At 44.3% G+C, this 22,320-nt stretch overlaps 1 protein-coding gene across 3 annotated transcripts in view; it reads right to left on the bottom strand.

The window, feature by feature from the left end:
- Klhdc1 (kelch domain containing 1) overlaps positions 1 to 17,262 on the bottom strand; it is a 38,191-nt gene extending 20,929 nt beyond the window's left edge. The window contains exons 1-8 of one of the 3 annotated variants that reach the window (XM_021650938.2): positions 16,973 to 17,259; positions 9,582 to 9,652; positions 8,792 to 8,909; positions 8,249 to 8,367; positions 6,295 to 6,373; positions 3,838 to 3,921; positions 1,971 to 2,054; positions 1,442 to 1,500 (exon numbers count right to left, since the gene is read on the bottom strand). In XM_021650938.2, the coding sequence (XP_021506613.1) occupies positions 1,442 to 1,500; positions 1,971 to 2,054; positions 3,838 to 3,921; positions 6,295 to 6,373; positions 8,249 to 8,367; positions 8,792 to 8,909; positions 9,582 to 9,652; positions 16,973 to 17,068 (710 nt within the window). In that variant the 5' untranslated portion in view covers positions 17,069 to 17,259. Of the gene's footprint in view, positions 1 to 1,441; positions 1,501 to 1,970; positions 2,055 to 3,837; positions 3,922 to 6,294; positions 6,374 to 8,248; positions 8,368 to 8,791; positions 8,910 to 9,581; positions 9,653 to 16,605; positions 16,945 to 16,972 lie in introns of those variants that run through there. The other 2 variants (XM_060387570.1, XM_021650939.2) reach the window with 2 other exon arrangements.
- Between the last annotated feature and the right edge of the window lie 5,058 nt (positions 17,263 to 22,320).

Here is a 22,320-nt window from a genome sequence, read left to right as displayed (position 1 = left end):
TTTGGTTTATAGTTTCCAATTTGCCTTTTAACATTTTACATACATTTTTTGCAGAGAAATGTAGTTTAGCTGGTTTTATGAATCAGTCTTTTTCACTTTCCAAATTCAGATTCACATAGTCCCTAATGCCAAAGTTTTAAGAATACCTTCCTATTTCTTTCTGCTCATACATTTATGGTTCTATTTTTTATTTGGGGGAGTTGCTTCCTTATAAGACAGGGTATTGCTATGTACTCCAGACAGGTCTCAAATTTGCTACAGAGCAAAACTAACCCCAAACTCATCGTCTCCCTGCCTGAGTCTCCTGAGTTATAAGAGAGATTACATGGTGTACCACCATGTCTGGCTCACAGTTTTGTGTGTGTATGTGTGGAGGGCAAAGGTCAGTAACAGGTGTTGTGCCTCAAGAGCTGTCTACATTGGGGTTTTGTTTGTTTGTTTGAGACAGGGTCTCTCACCAGCCTGGAACTTGCTGAGTCACCTAGGCTGACTGGCCAGAGAGCCCAAAGAATCCATCTATCTCTGCATCCCTAGTACTGACAGGAAGCACAGGCAACACACTTCACTTTTTACATGGGTTCTGAGGATCTAAACCCCATGTGTCCTCATGTTTCCTACACAAGTACTTCTTGCTTAACCTGTTTCCCCAGTCCTCATGGTTTTATTTTTAATGGTATTTCTACTTCATAGTATATCTATAATATATAGATAGGCTGGGTGTGGTGGCACACACGTGTAATCCCAGCACTCAGGATGCAGAGGCAGGTAGAATTCTGTGAGTTTTGAGGTCAGCCTGGTCTACAAATCGATTCCAGGATAGCCAAGGCTACACAAAGAAACCCTGTCTAAAAAAATATAGCTAGATAGATAGCTAGATAGATAGATAGACAGATAGATAGACAGAAAGATAGACAACGAGCCCTGATTCCATCACATTACAGGATGTCCAAATTAATACCTAAATATATTTAGTTCTTAAACAATACAATGAGCCATAGACAAAATCTGACTTCTCAGTTTCATTATCTAGGGGTGTGAGATGACTCCATTTAGCCACTCCCTTCTCCTCTATTTGACCCGTCTCCAAAGAATGCTCATTATACAGCCAGTACTTTCTCATGATACTTTTCAACTCTTGCTATTTTAACGTCTTCTATGTTTGTATAAACTCCATTTAGCTGACTGTAGAACCTATAGTACTTTCACTTGGGAGGCTGAGGCAAGACAACCCAGAGTTCAAGGCCAGCCTGGGCTACCTGGTGAGCTTCTGTCTCAAAAAAAAGGACGGAAGGAAAGAAAAAAATTAAAATTTATATTTCTTATTTTATAGCCCTTGTTTAGAGATATAATCTAAAGGAAAAATATCAACTCAATTTCGAGACCCACACTTGGATTATGACCCCCCCACTCTTACAGACTAGAATATAGACTTCACACTTACCTTCCAGACCAAATCCAGGTATCTAAGTTTAGACAGTGTAAGTCATTCATCCTAGTTTGCTAAAATAAAAGCACGATAATTGGACAGTGTTTTAACTCTTTTATGGAATAAAATGTTAGTTTCAAAACAAGTTCAGATTAAGCACAGATTGCCCTATTCTTCTTAGCATTGAAAGCTTAACCATTGAAAGTGAATTCTAAGCATTAAGAAAATTAGCATGAAGCTCCCAGATTAGTGTGTCCAGGCGAGAAGGAAGAGATGGGTTTGAACTAACAGAGCTTGGACGATGAGAAATTAACCATTGCTGACCCTGCATTCAAGTGAAGGGTTCTTCTCATTAAAATATTATTAAAAACCATCTGTGACAGCCTGTGTAGGGTCTCTTTGGGAAACAGGAGATAAATACAAATTAGTACTAGGTGTAGCTTAATCTCTAGGTTATTTGAATGTTCAGATGCTACACAAAATCAGATGACAAGTGTTTATAAACATCACACATGAAAATACAATTTCCATTGAGAACACTGACCAAAACGCGTCCGCCAAAGACATAACCCTTATTTCCCAGAACTGCACATGAATGCGCGGCTCGTGGCTGTGGTGGAACTCCACCCTGCAAGCAGAGAGCAGAACAGAGGACAGACTTGAAACAGCTGTACTGGCCACATCCTGTGCTCAGTCATAACTACAAACAGCTTCTTAGGAAGAAAGCGCACCCCCCTGCCCTTAAAAGGCCCACCACCCTAGCAGAATGAAAAAGTTCATATAAATTAAGCCTGAAATAGAAAAAAATTTAAAAATCTAAAAAAAAAAAGCCTCCCCTCACCACTGATGTATTATTGCATCTCAGAGACTCTAAGAATTTACATATGACTCCAAAAAGTCCTCAAATTAAAAAAAAAAAAATCAAAAACTTCACTGATGGTTTAAGCCAAACCAAAGAAGCCCTTTATCTTTTCCATCTAGATGTCTTAGAATTTGGAAAATGTTTTTGTTTTTTCTAAAACTCTTAGAATTAAAAAAAAAAAAAAACCTTCTGTATACTTTATCTTGAATGAAGCTCATCTCATGTTTCAGGCTCCCTTGAATAACTGTGCTGAGATCTAGCTGCTAATAATGAACTAACCTTTCCCTCTGCAATAGTTAAACTAGGAAAAAACCATTTTTAAAAGTTGATTCCTAGGGCGGGAGGATGCTCAGTGGTCAGGAGCACATGTTGGCTGACAGCCTCCTGTAACTCCAGTTCCAGGGGATCCTAGGAGCTCTTCCAGCTTTCCTGAGAAACATGCCCACGTGTTGCCCGTACATACATGCAAGCAAAACACTCAAACACACAAAATAAAAATAAATCTTTAAAAGATGTTGATTCTGTTTGATTTCTATATACTGTTTAAATGAATCTGAATTTGTGTTTGGTTTCTAGCAAATAAAATAATATTGATAATGTATTTTGTCATGCTAGAATTGCATGTAGTTCATATGAAAACACAGGGTTGGGCTTGGGATACAGCTCAGTGATAGAGTGCTAGCCTAGCACTTATGAGGCTGTTGGTTTGATCTCCACATGGAAGAAAGAAAGAAAGAAAGAAAGAAAGAAAGAAAGAAAGAAAGAAAGAAAGAAAGAAAGAAAGAAAGAAAGAAAGAGAGAGAGAAAAAAACAAAGAAAGAAAGAGGATAAAGAGGAAGGAAGGAAGGAAGGAAGGAAGGAAGGAAGGAAGAATGATAGATTCTGTTTTAAAAGGACTTTCAAATAAAAGAACTCTGATAATTCACACAGACACTTACGGGCAAAGAATGATTACAGAGGCTGAGCCTGTGGCTCATTCTGGCAATACCAGAACTGGGGAGGTAAAGGCAATGAGTTCAAGGCTAGCCTCAACTACAGAGCAAGTTTGAGGTCTACCTAAGCCACACAAGACTTCCTCAGAGACGAAAGCAAAGTTATAATGACTTCTCTTTAAAATATTTTTTCTGGGATATATGATTAAAAAATAGCAATTGTCAGTAGTTTTTAAGGGAGCTTCTTTAGTTGGTTATGGTGGTAACACCTATCATCTTTGTACTGGGTAGGTAGAAGTCAGAAGATTGCAAGTTCAAGGCCAATGTAGTCACAGAAAGAGGTCCTCTCAAAACAACAAAGACAGAGGAGGGCAGGAAGAGAGTGAAAATTACTTTACAAGTAATTATAAATTCAATTAATAAAATGAAGGAACTTAGGAAAAAAAGAGATTTTTATAATATCAATGAATAGAAAAGTAACAATTCCCTCCCCACCCTGCCCCAGAAACCAAAAAGTGAGTTTTTTAAGAAAGGGAAAGCTGGAGAAATGAGAGAAGGCGGGGGTCAGAGGAAGGGCTTCTGCTCCAGAGGCCTCCAGGGAGCTTAGTAGCACTTACTTTAATTTCTGGTTGAGACCAAGTCCTTGTCTTTGTGTCAAACACATGGACATCATTGTGCCACCCCCAGAATATCTGCTCTTCCTGAAACGGAAGCAAACAGCTGTAGCTAAAGCATCAGCATGGCTGTGCCACCTATTCCCTGGGGAAGTCACAGGCACCCACACAACTAGTTCAGCATCACCACAGCGAACCGTACCTCACAGCGGGCCCCAGGCCATCCCAGGCTACACTGCTCCACACCTGCAGGACTGCGACCCCCTCACTTGGCCAGTTTCCACGTCTTCAGTTGCAAGGATGAATAGTTATATTTTGAGACCTATTTCAAACCTTCTCTTTGCTATAAGAAACTTTAGAGGTCTGCTGCTTCCTGTTCTCAAAAGAGTTCTAATTGGGGAGTGAGCTAGCACAATGGCTCAACATTTAAGAACACTAACCACTCTAAGAGGACCCGGGTTCAATTCCCAGCACGCACATGGCAGCTCACAACTGTCTGTCCCAACACCTTCTTCTGTGTTCTGGCAGCACTACACACATGGCACATAGACAGATGCAGGCAGCATACCTTCCGTACTTATTATAAAATAAAGGCTAATAAAAGCTGTTTTTGGAGCATGGTGGTGCATGGTGGTGCATGCCTTTAATCTTAGCACTTGGGAGGGAAAGGGAGGAGGATTTTTGAGTTCGAGGCCAGCCTGGTCTACAGAGCAAGTTCCAGGACAGCCAGGACAGCTTTCTGTCTATCTCTCTCTCTCTCAAACACACATATATCCTAATAATAATAATTTTAATTTTAATTGCTGAGGGATGAGTCTGTAGCTCCCAGAACCACAAGGCCCTGGACTCAAACCCTAGGAGCTGAAAACAAACAAACAAAATACATTGGAGGTTTTTAAAATATCCATGTTTGTTTATATGCATGAAATGTGTGTGTATGAATGAAAAAAAAAAATGAGGACATGACTGTGCCTAGCTGTAGTTGGGGAGGTTTACTATAGATCTGAGGGTGAGCACAGGCAGAGGCATCTGGAAGAGTCCAGGGTGAACATGGCTGGCATATTGAACGTGGCCATTATGGGAGAGGGGGAGTGGAGAGCCACAAGCCAAGAGGCCAGGAGAGCAGGAACCAAGAGTGAGCCAAAAGACTGAAGAGGCCAAAATGGCTGAGTATAGAGGGATCAGAAAGGCTCAGTGAACGGAAGCCAAGCCCTGGGCTGCAGAGGTTACAGTAGGGGCTGGGGTATGCCATCCAGAATGACTCTGTAGGAACTGAGGTACTGGCCATCAGAGTCAGCTCTGATATGTTAATAGCTCCTCAGCCCTTTGTTCTGGGTTTCCAGAGGCCTAACTCTTTCTGTCTCTGTCTCCTCTGTCTCTGTCTTTCTCTGTGTGTATGTTTATTAGAATGTACAATCAGGGCTGGAGCGAAGAGTCAGCAGATAAGAGCAGTTGCTGCTCTTCCAAAAGACACTGGTTTGTTTCCCAGCACCCATGTCAGCCAGCTCACAACCACCTGCAATGCTAGTTCCAGGGCATTTGACGCCCTCTGCTGAACTCTGAGGGCACCTGCATGCATTCAGTACACTAATATACAGCACACACAAAATAATGAATAAGACTTAAATAAAATAAAATGTACAGTTGTGATCTGTGCTAGAAGACTGAAGTAGTCTCGGTCCCACTAGAGTGACAGTAATCTTTTTGGTCTGGGTTTTGTTTGTTTGTTTTGTTTTGAGACAAGGCTTCTCTGTGTAGCCGTGCCTGTCTGGAACTCACTCTGTAGACAGGCTGATCTCAAACTCACAGAGATCCTCCTGCCTCTGCCTCCCTGGGATTAAAGGTGTGGGCTGCCGCCACCACCCAGTGAGAGTAATCTTTCATAAGACTCCATTTTTATTTGCTGGGTACAATGCATTGTACCTACTGTCCCAGCACTTCAAAAGCAGAGGTGGGCAGAGCACCATGGACACAAGGCCAGCCTGGACTACACAATGAGTTCCGGGGCATCCTGGGCTACAGAGTAAGATCCTATCTTGAAAAAAAAAATTTTTATAATTTATGACTGGTAAGAGTAGGTCAAGAAAAGAAGAGCACCGCCAACCCTCCCATTGCTCTCCGGAGGTCACGCTGAACTATGACTAACTCTGGGCCACTCATTCACATGGAGCTGTGGTCTACAATAGACAAGTGGTCAAGCAGGACATTTTCCCAAGCTGTGCTAAAGCCTCTCTTGTCCAACAGAAGGCAAGTGACTAATGATGTAAGCTAAGAAGGACCGGTGAAGGCTAATCCACTGAGTGAGACGACTTCCATCTGGACACAAACGTAAAAGAATAAAACACAGGGTTTTCCATAGGGTTAATTATGGCAAATTGGAAGCACTTAAAACAAGAATAACTGGTTCATTATTCCTAAAATTTAAAGTGGTACTGAATTAAAAAGTGACTACTTCCTTACCCAAGATGCATCATGGACATCAAAACAGTCTTGAAGCTCACTGTGCCTCCTGTACCCATAACCACCAAAATATATCAATCTGAAAAACAAATGAGAAGGGCACACTTTGTTCACAGTCTTTGTGAACAGATAAGCTGAAATAGCTGAGCACCGTGGCTCATGCCTGCCATTCTAGAACTCAGGAGTGTAGTGGAGGGTTTTTTTTTTTTTTTTTTTTTCTTTAAAAATTCAGTTATGTTATGTAAACATGTTTGTTTTAATCCCAGGTGTGAGATGTGGGAATGGCCCAGACTGTCCACAGCAGCAGGCTATTTGCTTTGTGAGGGGCTCTGAGAGGGGCTCTTTGCCAGCTGCAGACAGTTTAAATCTGAGGACTCTGGAGAGGGAATAAAAGCCAGAGGCCAAAGAGAATGTGGTCTCTGAGAAAGAAGGCTGCTGCTGCTTCCCCCTGCTGCTCCTGGTTGCTGATGATGCAGTTTGACAAGAAGCTGGAGATCTCCTAAAACAAAGACTGGACTTTCCCCAAAGAACTTCATCCCTCAACAGCAGGAAAGAGCCAAAGAGAACTCCACCCCTCTCCCCACCAACCTTTCTTCTACCTGGTGGAGTAGGAAGTGTTGGAAAGAACTGGGGTGGAGAAGGGAGAAAGAGGCATAATAAAAGCCAGTAAAAGGAAATAAAAATTTTAAAAGGATACTAACACAGGAGGCTGACAAGAGAGGAGTCTCCGAGGTTCCGAATCAGCCTGAGCTCCATGAGTTCTAGCCTAGCTCCAGAGTGAGACCCCACACACAAAAGAAGTTTCAAATAGATTTCTTCTCTTACCTTAACCACCTGAACAAAAATAAACTACACAATTATAGTTTAAAAAAAAAATCAAAGAACTGAGGGAACAATGAGAAATGAAGGCAACTCCAGCAGGAGATGAACCCACAGCAGGGGGGAAGAGACCCACGGCTATCCTCATGCCTCCTGCAAGGGAAGGAGAGAGCCCAAACTAGGTACCTGGGGACTTGTTAAATCAAACAAGCAAACAAAGCTCCAAGTTACCAAAATCATGCATAGGCTGGGATGGCAAATTAGGAGTCAGAAGCAAGAAGCCTCATGGTCTCGAATACACACCCTGACTTCTGGTAGTCTGTCGGGGGAAGGCTCAGGTCGTTATCAACAGCTGGAACAGGGGTTTGTGGTTCAATTAGCAGCAGAGTGTAGGCCTAGCTTTGTGAAGCCCTGGAATGGGTCAAATGAAATGAAGGGGAAAAGAAGCTGACAATCGAGAGGACAGGTGAGCAAGTCCCCTAGAGTCAACCTCGGGAAGTGTCTGGATCTGACAAAGAGCTGCTGCACGATGGAATCAATTGATGAGTTTCAACAAGTCGCCCTATCACTGCCCTGCTTTAATGGGCTTTTGAGGCTTAGAGCTACAGAAGGCTGCAGCGGCAGACGTGGGAGCCTCGCTCCAAGAACAAAAAGAAGTATGGACTTCGGGGCTTTCTGCATTGGGGCAAACTGGAAGTCAAGGTGGACAGAGGAAGCTGGCCTTTCCGTGTAGACTTTGGTTGGTTGGTTGGTTTTGGTTTTTCAAGACAGGGTTCTTTGTATAGCCCTGGCTGTCCTGGAATTCTCTCTGTAGACTAGGCTGGTCTCAGTCTTAGAGATCTGCCTCCCTCTTCTTCTCAAGTGCTGGGATTAAAGGCATGAACCACCACCATCTGGCTCATTGTGTATTTTTTATTATGGCTTCAGATTTTTAGCCTATCAATGTGTTAGTATCTAGAAACTTTAATTATTCAAGGTAAAAATATAAATAGCATTTCTTCTATGTTCATTTTTAGGACAGAGTTTTTATCAGTTTTAGGACTGCTGTTGCCACTGACATCAAAACAAGTCTACAGTTACTGAAAAACATGGCACTTCCTCAGCTTTGGTCATTAAAGTTCAGTTGCTGTATTACCTGTCTTTATACACCCAGCAGGAAAGTTTATCACGTGGTGTGGGAGGTTGTCCATCAAACTTGGTGATTTTTTCCCAGATGTAAGTTCCATCTCTTGTTCGTAAATTGACAAAGTAAAGCTTTTAAAAGATGAGATTGTCGTTAGGAGCCAGAGCATCTGAAAACAAAACCTTTTCAAGCTCTGTCATCCAAAAACTAACACTGCTTTTATTTCCAGTAAACACTTCCCCCATTAGGAAACTTGAATTACAGAATTGAAGACAACAAGACGGAAGCAAAATGAAGTCTAAAACACACTGCAACCATCCATCCCCTTCTGCTCCTGGCTGTGGGTAACAATCAAGAGTGCGGCTAACTGAAGTAAGGGAACACAGACAAAGAATATGGCTGCTGCATTCTCCATCTAACTTTAAAGCTTAATGACTATAAATTTAATATGTATTCCAGTTATTTTCTTTTTAAAACATTTTCAAATATGTGAGATGAAATGACATATTAGCGATTACATTTGACCACACTCCTGAATTTTAAAAAAAGGATTACTCGGTTGCTGTATCCTTTGTCATCATATCCTCCAAAAACATACAGCCTTCCGTTGATGCAAGCCCCGCAGCTGCCTGACATGGAGGTAGGGAGCTCTCCTTCCATCAGGTGCATTTTCCTGCAATGAGGATCACAGAGAAGACACATAAAAGCCCCCTTTAGTACTCTTTCCATGAAAAGTATCATTTCCAACCTTAAGTAAAATGTAACTGTAGCCAGATGCTGTGGCACAGGCCTGTAATCCCAGTGCTGGGGAGACTGGGACAGGAAGATGAAGAGTTGTGGGCCTGTGTGGGTTACAAAGTGAGACCCTACCCCAAAATAAAAGCAACAAATAAATAGATAAACGGGCCTGGAGAGGTGGCTCAGAGGTTAAGAGCACTGGCTGTTCTAGCAAAGGTAAACCATCTAGAGTGAGATCTGGTGCCCTCTTCTGGTGTGCTGGCACACATGCAGGCAGAATGCTGTATAAATAATTAAAAAATAATAAAGCTTAAAAAAAAATGTGTAAGGAGATCCATAATGAAGACTTTCCATCCTAATGGGAATTGCCAGGACTGGGAATGAGCTGAGTAAAACAGTCTTCAGAGGCAGAGGGGGCTTAGGAATGGTGAGGGGCATGGAATGCTGGGAAGGGAGGAGGGACAGAGCCAGAAAATGAAGTAGAGAAGTGGAGAGGGGCATCGTAAGTGGTGCAGGGTGTTCGCAGAATGCGCCCGAGCTCCCTGTGGGCCACTAAAGCCTCTATGAGTTAGTGAGACACAACACTTCACAACTCACAATCACTCACCACAGCCCGCTATCAATGTCATAGGTCCAAATTTCATCATTTGGCAAATAGACCTCATTGTCTTCAATAGACTAGAAATAAAGAATATACAGAATTACCATTTTTTCATTATTTTTTTCAATTATATAGTAACAAATAGTTCCTTGGGTTAAGGAAAGCTGAAATGAATGTTTAAGATAAAATGAGATATATATAAGTCTCAAGAAAAAAAAGACTCAGGGTTCACACAGGAAAAAAAAGAAAGCAAAAAAAGAAACTAAAAGCCCCCGCAGCACACGGAGATTACACACTGCAGAAGACTGCTCTGCGGTGAAGAGAATTAGAAAATGGTGGGGGTTGTTCTGATGTGTCAATTTTTATGCTAATTACTGGCCCTCAAGATCTGGTTACTGTACTATCATTGTTGTGTAAACCTCCCTAAGACATTATTCCAGACTGGTTTGTTTATTTATTTATTTATTTATTTATTTCCAGGCTAGTTTATTAAGAGGCCTAAAACCTGGGCAGGGTGGAACGGGGTAGGTGTGGCTAAAGCGCCCGGATTTTGGAAACAGGAGAATCAGATAGCAGATTGAGACAGAAAGAGGAGGAAGGGGAATGCCAGGATGGGTTAGCATAGAGAAGGAACCATGTGGGCCAGGACAAAGGATTCCATCAGGATGGCTCTATGGGTAAACGTACTTACCACACAAGCCTGAAAACCTCAGCTTACCCCCCAGAGATGGGAGGTGGAGACAGGAGAACTGCCCAGAAATGTGAGCACCAGCTAGACTGGAGTCTGAAGCAGCATGCAGCATGGCAGAAACAAAGGGACCTTCCTCAAGGTGGAAGGAGAGAACCAGTTCCAGAGAGCTGACCTTAACATATTCATCATAGCACACTTGTCCCCGCACTCACAGACACACCACACACACACACACACACACACACACACACACAATAAAAACGACAAACATCATTCATCTGAGAGGTGAAAATTAAAACTACAATGAAATGCCATGTTGCCCTCACTGTGTTGGCAGAAAAAAATAAGGGCAGATGGTATCAAGTGCTTTTGAGAAGAATGAGGAGGCTGGTGGAGATGCAAATTAGTACAAATATTTTGTCAACAGTCTGAAATCTCCAATTCAGTTTGCCCGCCTAGTGGCCCAACATTCCATTCTTCAGTACATGCCCTAGAGAACTCACAAACTCTGCTTGTGTATAACAGGCATGTTGTAAGAATGTCCATTGCTGCATTGATGGTTATAGGGGGAAAAGAACAAGAGTGGACTAGATAAGGAAGTAACAGTTTATACAATACAACACTCTATGGGACACACATTCATTCATGGATCTAAGGATGACTTACAAGGGACTTGACAAATATTTGCTGATATTTAATGAATAGGCACTGATGAATAGGGATGGAAAATGGGACGAGCCACACAAGTGCACTCTGAATGACTAAACAACATATACATAAATAGGGCTGGAGAGATGGCTCCGTGGGTAAGAGCGCTTGATGCTCTTCCAGAGGACCGGAGTTCACCAAGCCTGCATGTCAGGCAATCGGGCAGCTCAAAGCAACCTGATACTCCTAACTCAGATCTGATGCCTCTTTTGGCCTCTGAAAGCCCCCACACACAGCAAATGTGTGTGTGCATACACTGACAAGTCCATTTTTAAAATTAAAATAAAGAGAACAAGTAAACCTGATGGAAGAAAAATACATAGTCTGAAACTGAAGGGTAAGTCACAAAGGGAAAGTATGCTGTAATTTTCAGATCAACTACTTTACGGTTTACAGATACACACGCGATAAAACTACTAAAAAGTAATAAAGAAGAAATTCAAGATAGTGATAATCCAGTGAGATGGTAGACACCAAGGGCTCAGAACAGTTACAAAAACAGAATATTGTTTTAAAACAGAAGGGCACTGGGGCTGCAGCTTATCTGGTGAAGTGCTTATAGTGTTTTCCTCACAGACCTCATGAGCATAGATTGCACACCTATGATCCCAGGACTCAAAAGACAGAATCAAGAGGATCAAAGGTTTAAGGTTGTCCTTGACTACATAGCAAGTATGAGGGCAGCCCAGGATACATAAGACCCTTACTCAAAAGAAAAAGTAATTTAATAAAAATAAAACAACAGGAACAATAATAGAACACAGACCTAAATACTCAGAAGCATTTCCTATAAGATTTGTAATAAACATTAAGGAATGGAGTCAACAGTTTCTAGTGGGAACAGTAAACCCAGGAGCCATATCAGTGCTGACAATGTGGTAGGATTCACGTAGTGTCAAATTTGTCTGCAAGAGCTTCAAGGCTTAATGATGTCCAAAGGAAACGTAAAACTCCCTCAGCCACCAGAGGGGCAGTGTCACAGGAATTAATAAAAAGAAACACCATACAGGCTGGAAAGATGACTCGGTGGTTAAGAGTATGACCCAAGTTCAGTTCCCTGTGCTCACAACAGATAGCTCACAGCTGCCTGAAACTCTTCTGGACCTCTTGAGCACCTGCACTTACATTCTCTCTCCTCCTCCTCCTCCTCCCACATCCATTCTGAAGGCTTCATTTTTCATATTGTACATTTTATAAGTTATCCTATAGATCTAAAAGTGCTGGGAAGAAATCTGTCATTCAAAGGCAGTTTATCTTAAGCTACTACCCATGATAATAGCATGATGGAACCAAAAAATAGGGGAAGAAGAGAGAGAAAGAAAGAAAGAGAGAAAGGAAGGAGAGAAAGAGAGGGAGGGAGGAAGAGAAAGAGAGAAAGAAAGGAGAGAGAAAGAGAGAAAGAAAGAAGGAGGAAGGAATGAAGAAAGGAAGGAAAAATGAATGAGAAAGAAGGAAGGAAGGAAGGAAGGAAGGAAGGAAGGAAGGAAGGAAGGGAAAGAGGGAAAGAAAGAGGGAGGGAAGGAAGAGAAGAATGAAGAAAAAGACAGAAAGACAAAAAACTTTGAAAGTGATAGTAATAATTCTAAATGTTTTTCTTCTTCTCTCTCTCTCTCTCTCTCTCTGTGTGTGTGTGTGTGTGTGTGTGTGTGTGTAGGGGGCAGGCACATATTAAGGCACATGTATGGAGATCAGAAGACAACTTGTGGGAGCTGACTATCTCCTCCTACCACATGGGTTTCAGGAAGCAAACTCAGTTCAGGAAGCTTGGCATCCAGCACCCTGACCTGCTGCACAACCTCCCTGGCCCTGGTTTTTTTTGTTTGTTTGTTTTAACTGCACAGTTGACAATTTTATAATCTTTATTATGAATCACCAAATTCTACTGGCCCTGGTTCTTAATCTGGCAGGTGAGTGTGCTTATCTCTAAGTGGTATTTTATGTGTTCCTTGGTGCGTATACTTCAAAATTTAAAACCCAAAACCTTAGCTAGGATAATGGTGCATATCTTAAATCCTAGCACTCCGGAGGCAGAGACAGGTTGATCTCTATGAGTTAGAGGCTAGCCTGGTCTACATGAGTTTCAGGACAGCAAGAGCTGCAGGGAGACTGTCTCAAACAAAGACACACACCTCGTATTTAAGAAAGGTCTATTAAGGAGGTCACAAGTTATCAGGGAGATTGGAGAACTGGGATCTGGTCTATGCAGACAGCAAGCTGAGGCCACACTATGAACAGTCTGCAGACTCACACTGGCATGCAGCTTGTCCCTCTGCGTCTGAGGCCAGGCACCTTGAGCTTCAGAAATCATTGTCAGTGCTGCCCTCCTCTACAGCAGGTCCTGGAGTTTTGTTTTTACTCCTATCTTATTTCTACTTAAAAACATTTTTGTTTTGAGTCTCTGGCCCAGGCTGGCTTTTAACTCCCTATGTAGCCAAGGATGACCTTGAACATCTGATCCTCCTGCCTCCATCTCCTAAGTGCTGGGACCACAAGTGTGTACTTGTGTGGCCAGTTTATTCAGTCCGACCCAGGACCTCCTGTGCATCAGGCAAGGACTCCAGCACATGAACCCCTCTGGTTCTTTAAACTCACTTGGGCTTACTCACTGCTCTTGGTTTTTGTAGGAGTTCAGTCTCTCACACACATTACAAATATTTCCTCATTAAGTTTCTCATTTAAGTTCTGTGGTGCTTTTTTTTAATACTGTTTTTTTTTTAAAGTTTGATTTTTTTTTCCAAGTCAGGTTTTCTTTTCCCAACCAAAGATTCTGAAATAGTCCTATCTTTCTTCCTCATAGCGAAGGTCAGTTTTCCTATATTTAACTTGTCAGTCCTAAGGCTCTGATATAATTTTTCTCCAGCTATCTTAGAAGTATCGTAGAAAATACAATTTATTGTATAATTGCTTGTGCGGCTTCAAAATGCTATCTTTTAGGAACAAAAAATAGCCTCATGTGCCACTGCTTCTAACATCTCTTTCCTAGTCTGCAGTGCTGCCTGATGGATCAGAGCCCCTCGACGACTGTAGAACTGTCTCTGTGACTACAGCCCTCTTAACTTCACTCTTCCCAAACATTTCCTAAACTGACCTTCCATACATAACAGACTAGATTATCATATTTATACATCAAAATTATACATAATCTTGAAGAAAAATCCATCTTATTGATTCTGTTAGAGAAACAGAACCGTCCGGCTGAGAGAGTGAACCTGCACCATCTGTGAACAGACAATGACTCTTCCTGCCAAATCTGGGGAACCGAAGCTGGGCGGTGGTGGCACACACCGTTGGTCCCATTGCTTGGGAGGCAGAGGCAGGTGGATCACTGTTGAGTTCAAGGCTAGCCTGGTCTACAGAGCAAGTTCCAGGACAGCCAAGGCTACACACAGAGAAACCCTGTTTGGTGTGCGTGTGTTGGTGGAGGGGGGTCTGGGGAAACGGCTGACATTTTTCCTGCCAGCAGCACTGGGACCAGCATGAATGTCGACTTAGAAAAGTCATGGAGAAACAAAAGAATATTCTGGCACCGAACTACCTGGCCTCTGGAGAGTAGTTTCAAATACACAGTTCTTTAAAACTGCCTCAAACAGGAAGTACTTCAGACAGGTATCAGGTTTCAGGACACAGGTCTGTCCATTTCCACACACAGCTTATATTAATGAGGAATACGGGTCGGGATGCAAAATAGATGACACCAGCCACTCTCCTAACCCCTGACTGCTGGACTCCCTCCAGCTTCCAGGACCTTACAACCATGTCCTGCTCTGGAGGGCATCCCAAAACAGCTGTTGGAAGATCCTGCATCTTCTGGAGATAAGACTTGTCTTTTTTGCTTCCTCCACTTACACTGGGGACATTACTGGACTACTGATGAATTCTGGGATCTAAGAAGGAATAGAGCCAGGACTTAAATTTGTGTTGTATTTTACAGGGTTGTGTTTGTACCACCTCTGCTCGTTGGAATAACAAGTAGACAGAATAGAAGTCTGTAGAGCTGCCCCTGGAGAACTGGGCTCTCATCCATTACAGCTTTCAAGAGTAAAATTAGACTTAAAACACCCAGGCATTTCCTTTAAGGCCCCAGAGACTTCTACACTGATATATTTCATTTATGGAGTTAAAGTGAATCCACTCAAAGAGGAGACATTAGAAGATTACCATTATTTCTCCACAGACTGTCTCATGTAGCCCAGGCTACCTTGAACTCACCATGTAACAGGGAATGCCCTCCAACTGCTGATTGTCCTGCGTGTGCCTCCCAACGTGCTGAATTACAGGTGTGCTGCCATACAGCCTGGCTTGCAGGATTATTTTAATATTTTCCATTTAACTTATACCACTATCGACACAACGCAATATAAACACAGCAACAAAGTCTGGTAAGTCTGTATCTTCAAGTGGCTGGGCTTAAAAAACATTTTTAAAAACTGTATGTGCATCAAAAACTAGTTTTTCCATTAAAACAAACAAACAAACAAACAACTAATTTAAAGCCAGGCCAGGAGATAACCACTAGTGATTCCCAACAGGTGGCAGCTGTAGGATGAGGAGTTCAAGACCAACCTGTAGTTATGTGAGACCCTGTTCAAAACAAAACAACATACACAAAAAAGCGGGCTGCGGTGGCACATACCTGTAATCACGCACCCAGGGAGGCAGAGGCAGGCGAACAGCCAAGGCTACACTGAGAAACCCTGTCTGAAACAAACAGAAACAAACAAACAAAAAAACAAAAAAACGGGAGCGCTAATTGTGGTAGCTCGCCGCTGTAGACTTCCACACGTGGGAGCTTGTCCTGATTCCGATGACAACTTGGGCCACACAAGAAATTCCAGGCCAGACTGTGCGATCCTGTCTCAATTAATTAGTAAAGCAAAATAAAGCTCCAGAAAGAAGCCCCTCCCTAGTGTCACTGACCATTAAACAGTCAACGCCTTTCTTCATTAAATGGAGACCTGGGGCAGGAGTGATGGCTCAGTAGGCAAAAGCACTAGTTGCTCTTGCAGAGGACCTGCATTCAGTGTCCCAGCACCTACATGGTGCAGGTCAGTCAGTATCGCCAATTCCCAACACCCTCTTCTGACCTCCATGGGCAACAAGCATATGCCAGAAACACACATGTTCATAAAATAGCTCTTAAACTATTAATATTACCATTAGATCCTAACCTATGGTCCTACTGAGGAGAGCAGGAGAGCTCCCAGGGGCATGCCAGATAAGAGCGGGCACTCAAAAACCAGTTCTGTTGTTTTTCTGATACTGCACTAAATTAGAAGCGAGCACACAGAACAGCAACGGAAACCCACTCGGACCTGAGGATTCTGAACACACACAGCATGTTTGCACTTTATTTCGTTGATTCACTCGTGTTACAGGTCCGTCACACAGGGGCAACCGAGGAAGTCAGAAGACAAGTTATCTTTCCATTTGCGGTAGGGCTCCGTGGGAATCACTCTGTGATCTGTGAACGAACGGGGCTGGCAGGTACCACCTGAATTACTCTTCCCAGCTCGACGACCCTGGCTCTCACCCTACGACCCTAGAACCAAAGCAAACACACATTCCAACCGCCATGGTAATTACGAATTTCCAACCGCAAGATTCTGCGCCGGCAGCGCTGCGAATACGAACCTATTTTCGAGGCTCCAGGGGTAGTACTTAATTAGCCAAGAAACGCCACTAAAGAGTTTGGGGCTGACAAATTTAACTGCTTGGTGACTTCGGCATTTTGCGTCGCACGGTGGCAACGAGACCCGAGACGACGCGGCACAGCGCCCTGGGGTCCTCTCCAGTCCTGAGCCAACGGAGGCTGGAGGGGGAGGGGGGCGGCGCACGCATCCCGGAACCCCGGTTTGGTGGCTGGTGGGAACGGGAGCGGCGTGGGCGGCGCGCGGCGAGTGGGGTGCGCTGCGCGGGCGAGCTGCCCCGGCCGCCGCCGGCCGCCCTCCCCCTGCCGCCGCTCCCGCGCCGCCCCGGCGCGCCCGCCCCTTCCCCTTACCACGTAGCCCCCCCACACGTAGAGGAAGTGTCCGTCCACCACGGCGCAGTGGCCGCTGCGCTCCTCGGCCACGCAGAAGGCCTGCGAGTCCGCCATCCGCCCTCCGCGGCCCCAGCCTGCTCGGCGCCGGCTCGCGCGCACCGACGGAACGCGAGGAGGGTCCAGATTGGCGGAGGCGGAACCGAGGGAACCTGCGCGTCTGCGCGGCGCCCGCTCGGGCCGCCGAGCCCGGCCGCTCCCCGGCTCCTCTCCCCGGAGCCTCTCTCTCGCGGCCGCTAGCCCGTGGACCTCTTAGGTCTTTAGGAATCCGGGACTGCCACGTGGGTGCTGGGTCCTCCTCAAGAACAAATGCGCCAACCACCGAGCAGCCTGTGCAGCTCCGTGCGGTTCATACGTGAAGTGAGCTTTGTTGTTTTCAGCATCCGTGTGTGCCGCGCACCGCGTTTATGAACCCCACCTGGGCCAGCATCCACCTGGCTCTCTTGTGTGGTAGAGGCAGGTTTATTGTGCAGCGCTGACAGTGCTCCAGCGCCGGAGCTTCGTGCCTCAGCCTCCAGAGTGCATGCACCACCACGCCCGGTTGTAGTGCGTTCAGGTCCGGATTCCCGTCTGAGGAACTTCGCTTTTGTTCTGTAGAGTCTGGGTGTTGGTGGTTTTCTTTTTCCTTTACGTGTGCTTGCTTGCTAATCCCAGTAGGAGGTGTTGATACCTGAGGCACTGAGTGAGAGTGTCTGTTGTTTCTTTGTGGTGATGTGAGAGTGAACGCAGACACGATTCCCCATTTCTTAACACAAAAGGAAGCGTCACTGTTTGCACTGCCCTGTGTCTTGCTTTTCCACTTGTATAAACTTTTTTCCGGGGAGGTGGGGGAGGGACAAACCCCTGTTCAGCAGAACAAAGGCACAATTCCATTCAAGTCTCTGTTGAAGAGCCAGTGAGTTTAATTACAGTTGCAAGAGCCTGGTTATGCCACTGAATAAAATGTCCCTGCCTAGCAACTGTTAACTGCCTACAAAAGCTGGGGCGTGGGCTCTTGAGAACTCCCCTTTCATTGCTGCTGTTAACTGCCTAAAAATCCAGTGATGGCAAGGAACCCCTTCCCCCACCACATAATAAGCAGTGATGATAGCTTTCTACAGCACTCCACCCGCCATCTTTCTGCTCCTCTTCCAGGATGTTCCCCGAGACTTGGTATAGGATGTATAGCTGCCCCTTTAGGGCTGGGCATTCAACAGCACTTTGACCAGTTGAGTCTCTTCAGTAACTGCTGCCCATTGTTGACCAAAGATAACAGCCTGGGCTTTTGACAAAATACAGAGCCAGGCACCAATTCCCTTTTGTGGAACATCAGGCCTGACACGTTGATACTGTAGCCTTCAGCCTTCAGGATCCCTGACAAAGTGGTTACAGTTCTCAGCCAGCAGTAAGCTTAGTGCCTTCTCTCACTAGCAAGCTAGCGAGGAGGGAGGAAGGGCCAGTTCACTCTTGACTTTTACATGTTCTTCCACCAAGACATGTAGTATGTGGTGTTTTTGGCATTAGTTACTTACCATCTGTATTAGTCCAGGTTTCCTAGAGTAACAGAAAATTCTAAAATGAATCTCTCTATATATGCAAAGGGAATTTATTGAGATGATTTACAGCTAATCCAACAATGGCTGTCTGTGAACTGGAAATTCAAGAAACCAGTAGTTGCTTAGCCCACAAGGCTAGACGCTTCAGCTGGTCTTTCTCATATGCTGGATCGTGAAGAAGCAGGCTCTAATGCCAGTGAAGGAATAGACTTGCTAGCAAGGAAACGACAAGCAGACAAAAAAGCAAAAAAAAAAAAAAAAAAAAAGCTTCCTCCTTCCGTGTCCTTGTACAGGCTTCCAGCAGGCGGTGTGGCTCAGATTGAAGGTGCGTTTTCCTACCTCAAATCCGAATCAAAGGCATGTGTCTTCCTGCCTTGAGATCTAGAAGTGGGTTCACCCACTTCAAACCAAGCAGGAAATTTCCATTTCCATTGTAGTTGATTCCAGATGTAGTCAAGTTGACAACCAAGAATAGCCACCACAACCCTACCCTCTGTCAACTTGACTCACAATCGTCTCTCCTTCTGTTGTGATTAATTTCCAAATGAAAACAATAATCATGTCATAATAATACCTAAACATAACTATTCCACCTTCAGCCAGTGGAAATCCATGTTGTTGAGCTTGTGCATAACCCCCATTATATATTTAACCAGGTCATAATTATGCTTAACATGATATAACCACAACCACAAGTGCATTATACATTTAAAATAGCTGGCAAAGTCCCTGAAAGGACATTCTTTTACTATCTCAAACTTAAGTATGATAACCATAAATATTCTCTTAAATTGATATTACATCGCATGGTAAAAAAATTAGGAAAGAAAACACAAATATCTGTACAAATGAATTCTTAACAATATACAGTGGAAGCATTCATGTCAACTATAAATATCCTTGCTTCTGTAACTGATCGCATGGCCATAGCTGGTGTTTATAACCCCCTTCCTTTATTATCTATTCTGTATTTCCTCCATCCCTGGGCAAGAACCTCAACAGGTTTTAGCTGTATTCCTGGAGGAGTGACCCATATCTTCATTCCTTATGGGTCTATGTCCTTTGTCACCCTGCCTGGATCATGCTGTTTTACTTTCCCGTTGACTTTAATCACAGGACCAGTAGCACCAGAGACAGCCTGAAGGATCGCCTGCATGCCAGGCATAATCTCCCTTACAGATCTAGAACCCGGCAGGGGCTGTAGTCAGATCAGTGTTGGTAAGTGGAAGTTCATGTTGTTGAACCTAGGCATAAACCCCATCTCCACCACCATGGCCACTTCATGGTTAATGACACGTAACGGCTAGGGAAAGAGGCTGACCATCCACAGAATGGATCATTCTGTCTAACTGATTATTGAAGGAAATCCTCCTCAGCTGAAGTCACCTTTTGAGGAGTATTTGCCTAGGACACAAATATTTTCACATCCTTCACCCATTTGATGAGATCTTTCAACAAACTTCTTTCACCAATTTTCCAGTCATGCTCTTCCCAAGTCTCTGACTATCCAGTCAACCCCTTGGCCCATGAATCAGTGAACAGTTGTACATCTGACCATTTCTTCTTCCCAACACAATGTATGCTGCCTATAAATTTCCCTTCACTGGTTTCTTTCAGGGTTGTCCCAGGATGAGGCTGTAATGCTGCATCTGACCATTTTTTTGGGGGGAGAGGGGTGCTTGCATAATATACAGAACTCATGTTGGGTACCAAATATAAAAATAGAGGCTTTTTTTTTTCCTATGCCTGCCCTAGCTCCCAGATAATGACTGTGGGGCTTTGCTGGATTAGGTTGAAGGTTCGGTGAGAAAGCCCATGCCTGGCTGGCTTGCAGCCAAGACACAGGCCTGGCAAGGGTTAGCCAGGCTATCTCTGGATAGCCATTTGTTCACTCAGTCTATGATGATGAGCTCCCTTTTCTGAACAAGGTTCTAAAAGCCCCCTCCCCTTGGTCTGGGTGACCCCAGATTTTGTAAGGAGCATCACATAGCCCTCAGGGCAGATTTCAGGCCCAGACTCTTTCCTGATGACGAAACTGGTCCAACAAGCATCTGGGAATTCCTAGGAATGCCCCACCCTGCTAAGGATCTTAGTTTTCAGTAGTGGCCTTCAATTGTACTTGAAGATTCTCCCCCCCTCCATAGGGTAATTAAGTACTGTGTTCTCCTTCTTGTGATAGGACCATGATACTGCATGGAACATGAGGCACAGTACCACTACATGCAAATCTAGTATTCCTGACCACCTGACCCCAGCCAATCAAACACATTCACCCTCGAAATCCCTCCCACTGCCCAAGGTTTATAGATCCCTGATTTCAAATAAACTGCTGGCTGGTTGCATGCTGTGTGATGCCGCCAGCTTTCTACCATGGCCGTCTGAGATTCCTCATTTATCCCCTTCGGGGTACATCTCACTGGGTCTGCCCTCTGGCCCTCTGGGCCTGGGCCTCTCCAGGCCTATGTCCCAGCTGCAAGCCCACCAGCCATGGGCTTTCGCCCTCACCTCTGCCATGCTCAGCACAGCAGCTTAACCAAAAGCTGTAACACTCTGGTATCGCCATAGGCTTTGGAACACCTGAGCTTCCACTGCCACCAGCGATCTCATTCTCAAAAGGCTAGCTAACTGCAATACTCTGTGGAAAATTTTTTCCACATCTGGGCCTAGCATACGGGCCTTGCCCTAAAATGCTCTAGCTGCTCCTGAGAGAAACAGAACCCTGTTCTCTGTCCAGAGATCCAGGACCCCGCCAAAATCTGGATCTCTACCGAATGGAGAATGATAATGGCATGGAAACCTTTATATTTATTAATAATATCTTTAGGCACTATATCTGGGCAGATTCTGAGCTTTTCTAACCCTGGCCTGGCCTACTTCCTGCCTGTTACCTTCCATCTTAGTCTTGCTCTGGCACTTCTTGTTCATCCATGTCCTCAGAGTGACTCTCTCATGGTGACCTTCACTCCCTGCTCTTCACCTGGGCCCCCTCCCTGGGATCAGAAGTCCTGCTTTATCCTCCCCTGCCCAGCTATTGGATGTTCAGCTCTTTATTAACCCATCAGAGGATGATGGAGAACAAATTTTACAGAACATTGAGATAGGAGATGCTTCATAGAAATGCCAGTGTCTAGACTGCAACCAGATCTCTGGGTACAGAAATCAGCACTTGAATACACAGTGCACAAAACATCCTCCAACAAGAACCACCAGTGAATCAGGCCCTATTCTTCTCTTCCTCAGTCAGCCAATCATAGGGAACACTCCATGAAGCTATAGCTGCATACTGGGCAGCAAATGGCATTATAACAGGAGTAGGACCAGCAGGCATTTGGGCAACTTCTTCAGCTAACTTGCTTGGGCTTTCAGGCCCTGCTCCAGCTTGATCATATATATATACCACTTCTATTTTATAATAGATAGCTGCTGTGGATTCTCTACCTTATGAATTAGTTGGTCAGATGACACCCAACTCATGATGGGAAGCTCAGGTTTCACAGTAACTTGGTGGCTCATTGTCAAATATTCAATTTCCATTAAGACCCAATATCGGGCCAAGAGTTGTCTTTCAAAGGGAAAGTACTTGTCTCCAAATGATGATAGAGCCTTGCTCCAAAATCCCAATGGTCTCTTCTGTGATTCACCTATAGGGGCCTGTCAAAGGATCCAAACAGCAAAGAGAAAAAGCTTTCTTCTTTCTTGTCCTTATGTAAGCTGCCAGCAGAAGGCGTGGACAGAAGGGCATGCCTTCTCTCTCCAACATCCAGTTTAGAAGTG

This window comes from Meriones unguiculatus, chromosome 7 (genome assembly GCF_030254825.1).
Source record: "Meriones unguiculatus strain TT.TT164.6M chromosome 7, Bangor_MerUng_6.1, whole genome shotgun sequence".
NCBI lineage: Eukaryota > Metazoa > Chordata > Mammalia > Rodentia > Muridae > Meriones > Meriones unguiculatus.
The sequence above is the reverse complement of the archived record's forward strand: the minus strand, read 5'-3'. Positions and strand labels throughout refer to the sequence as shown.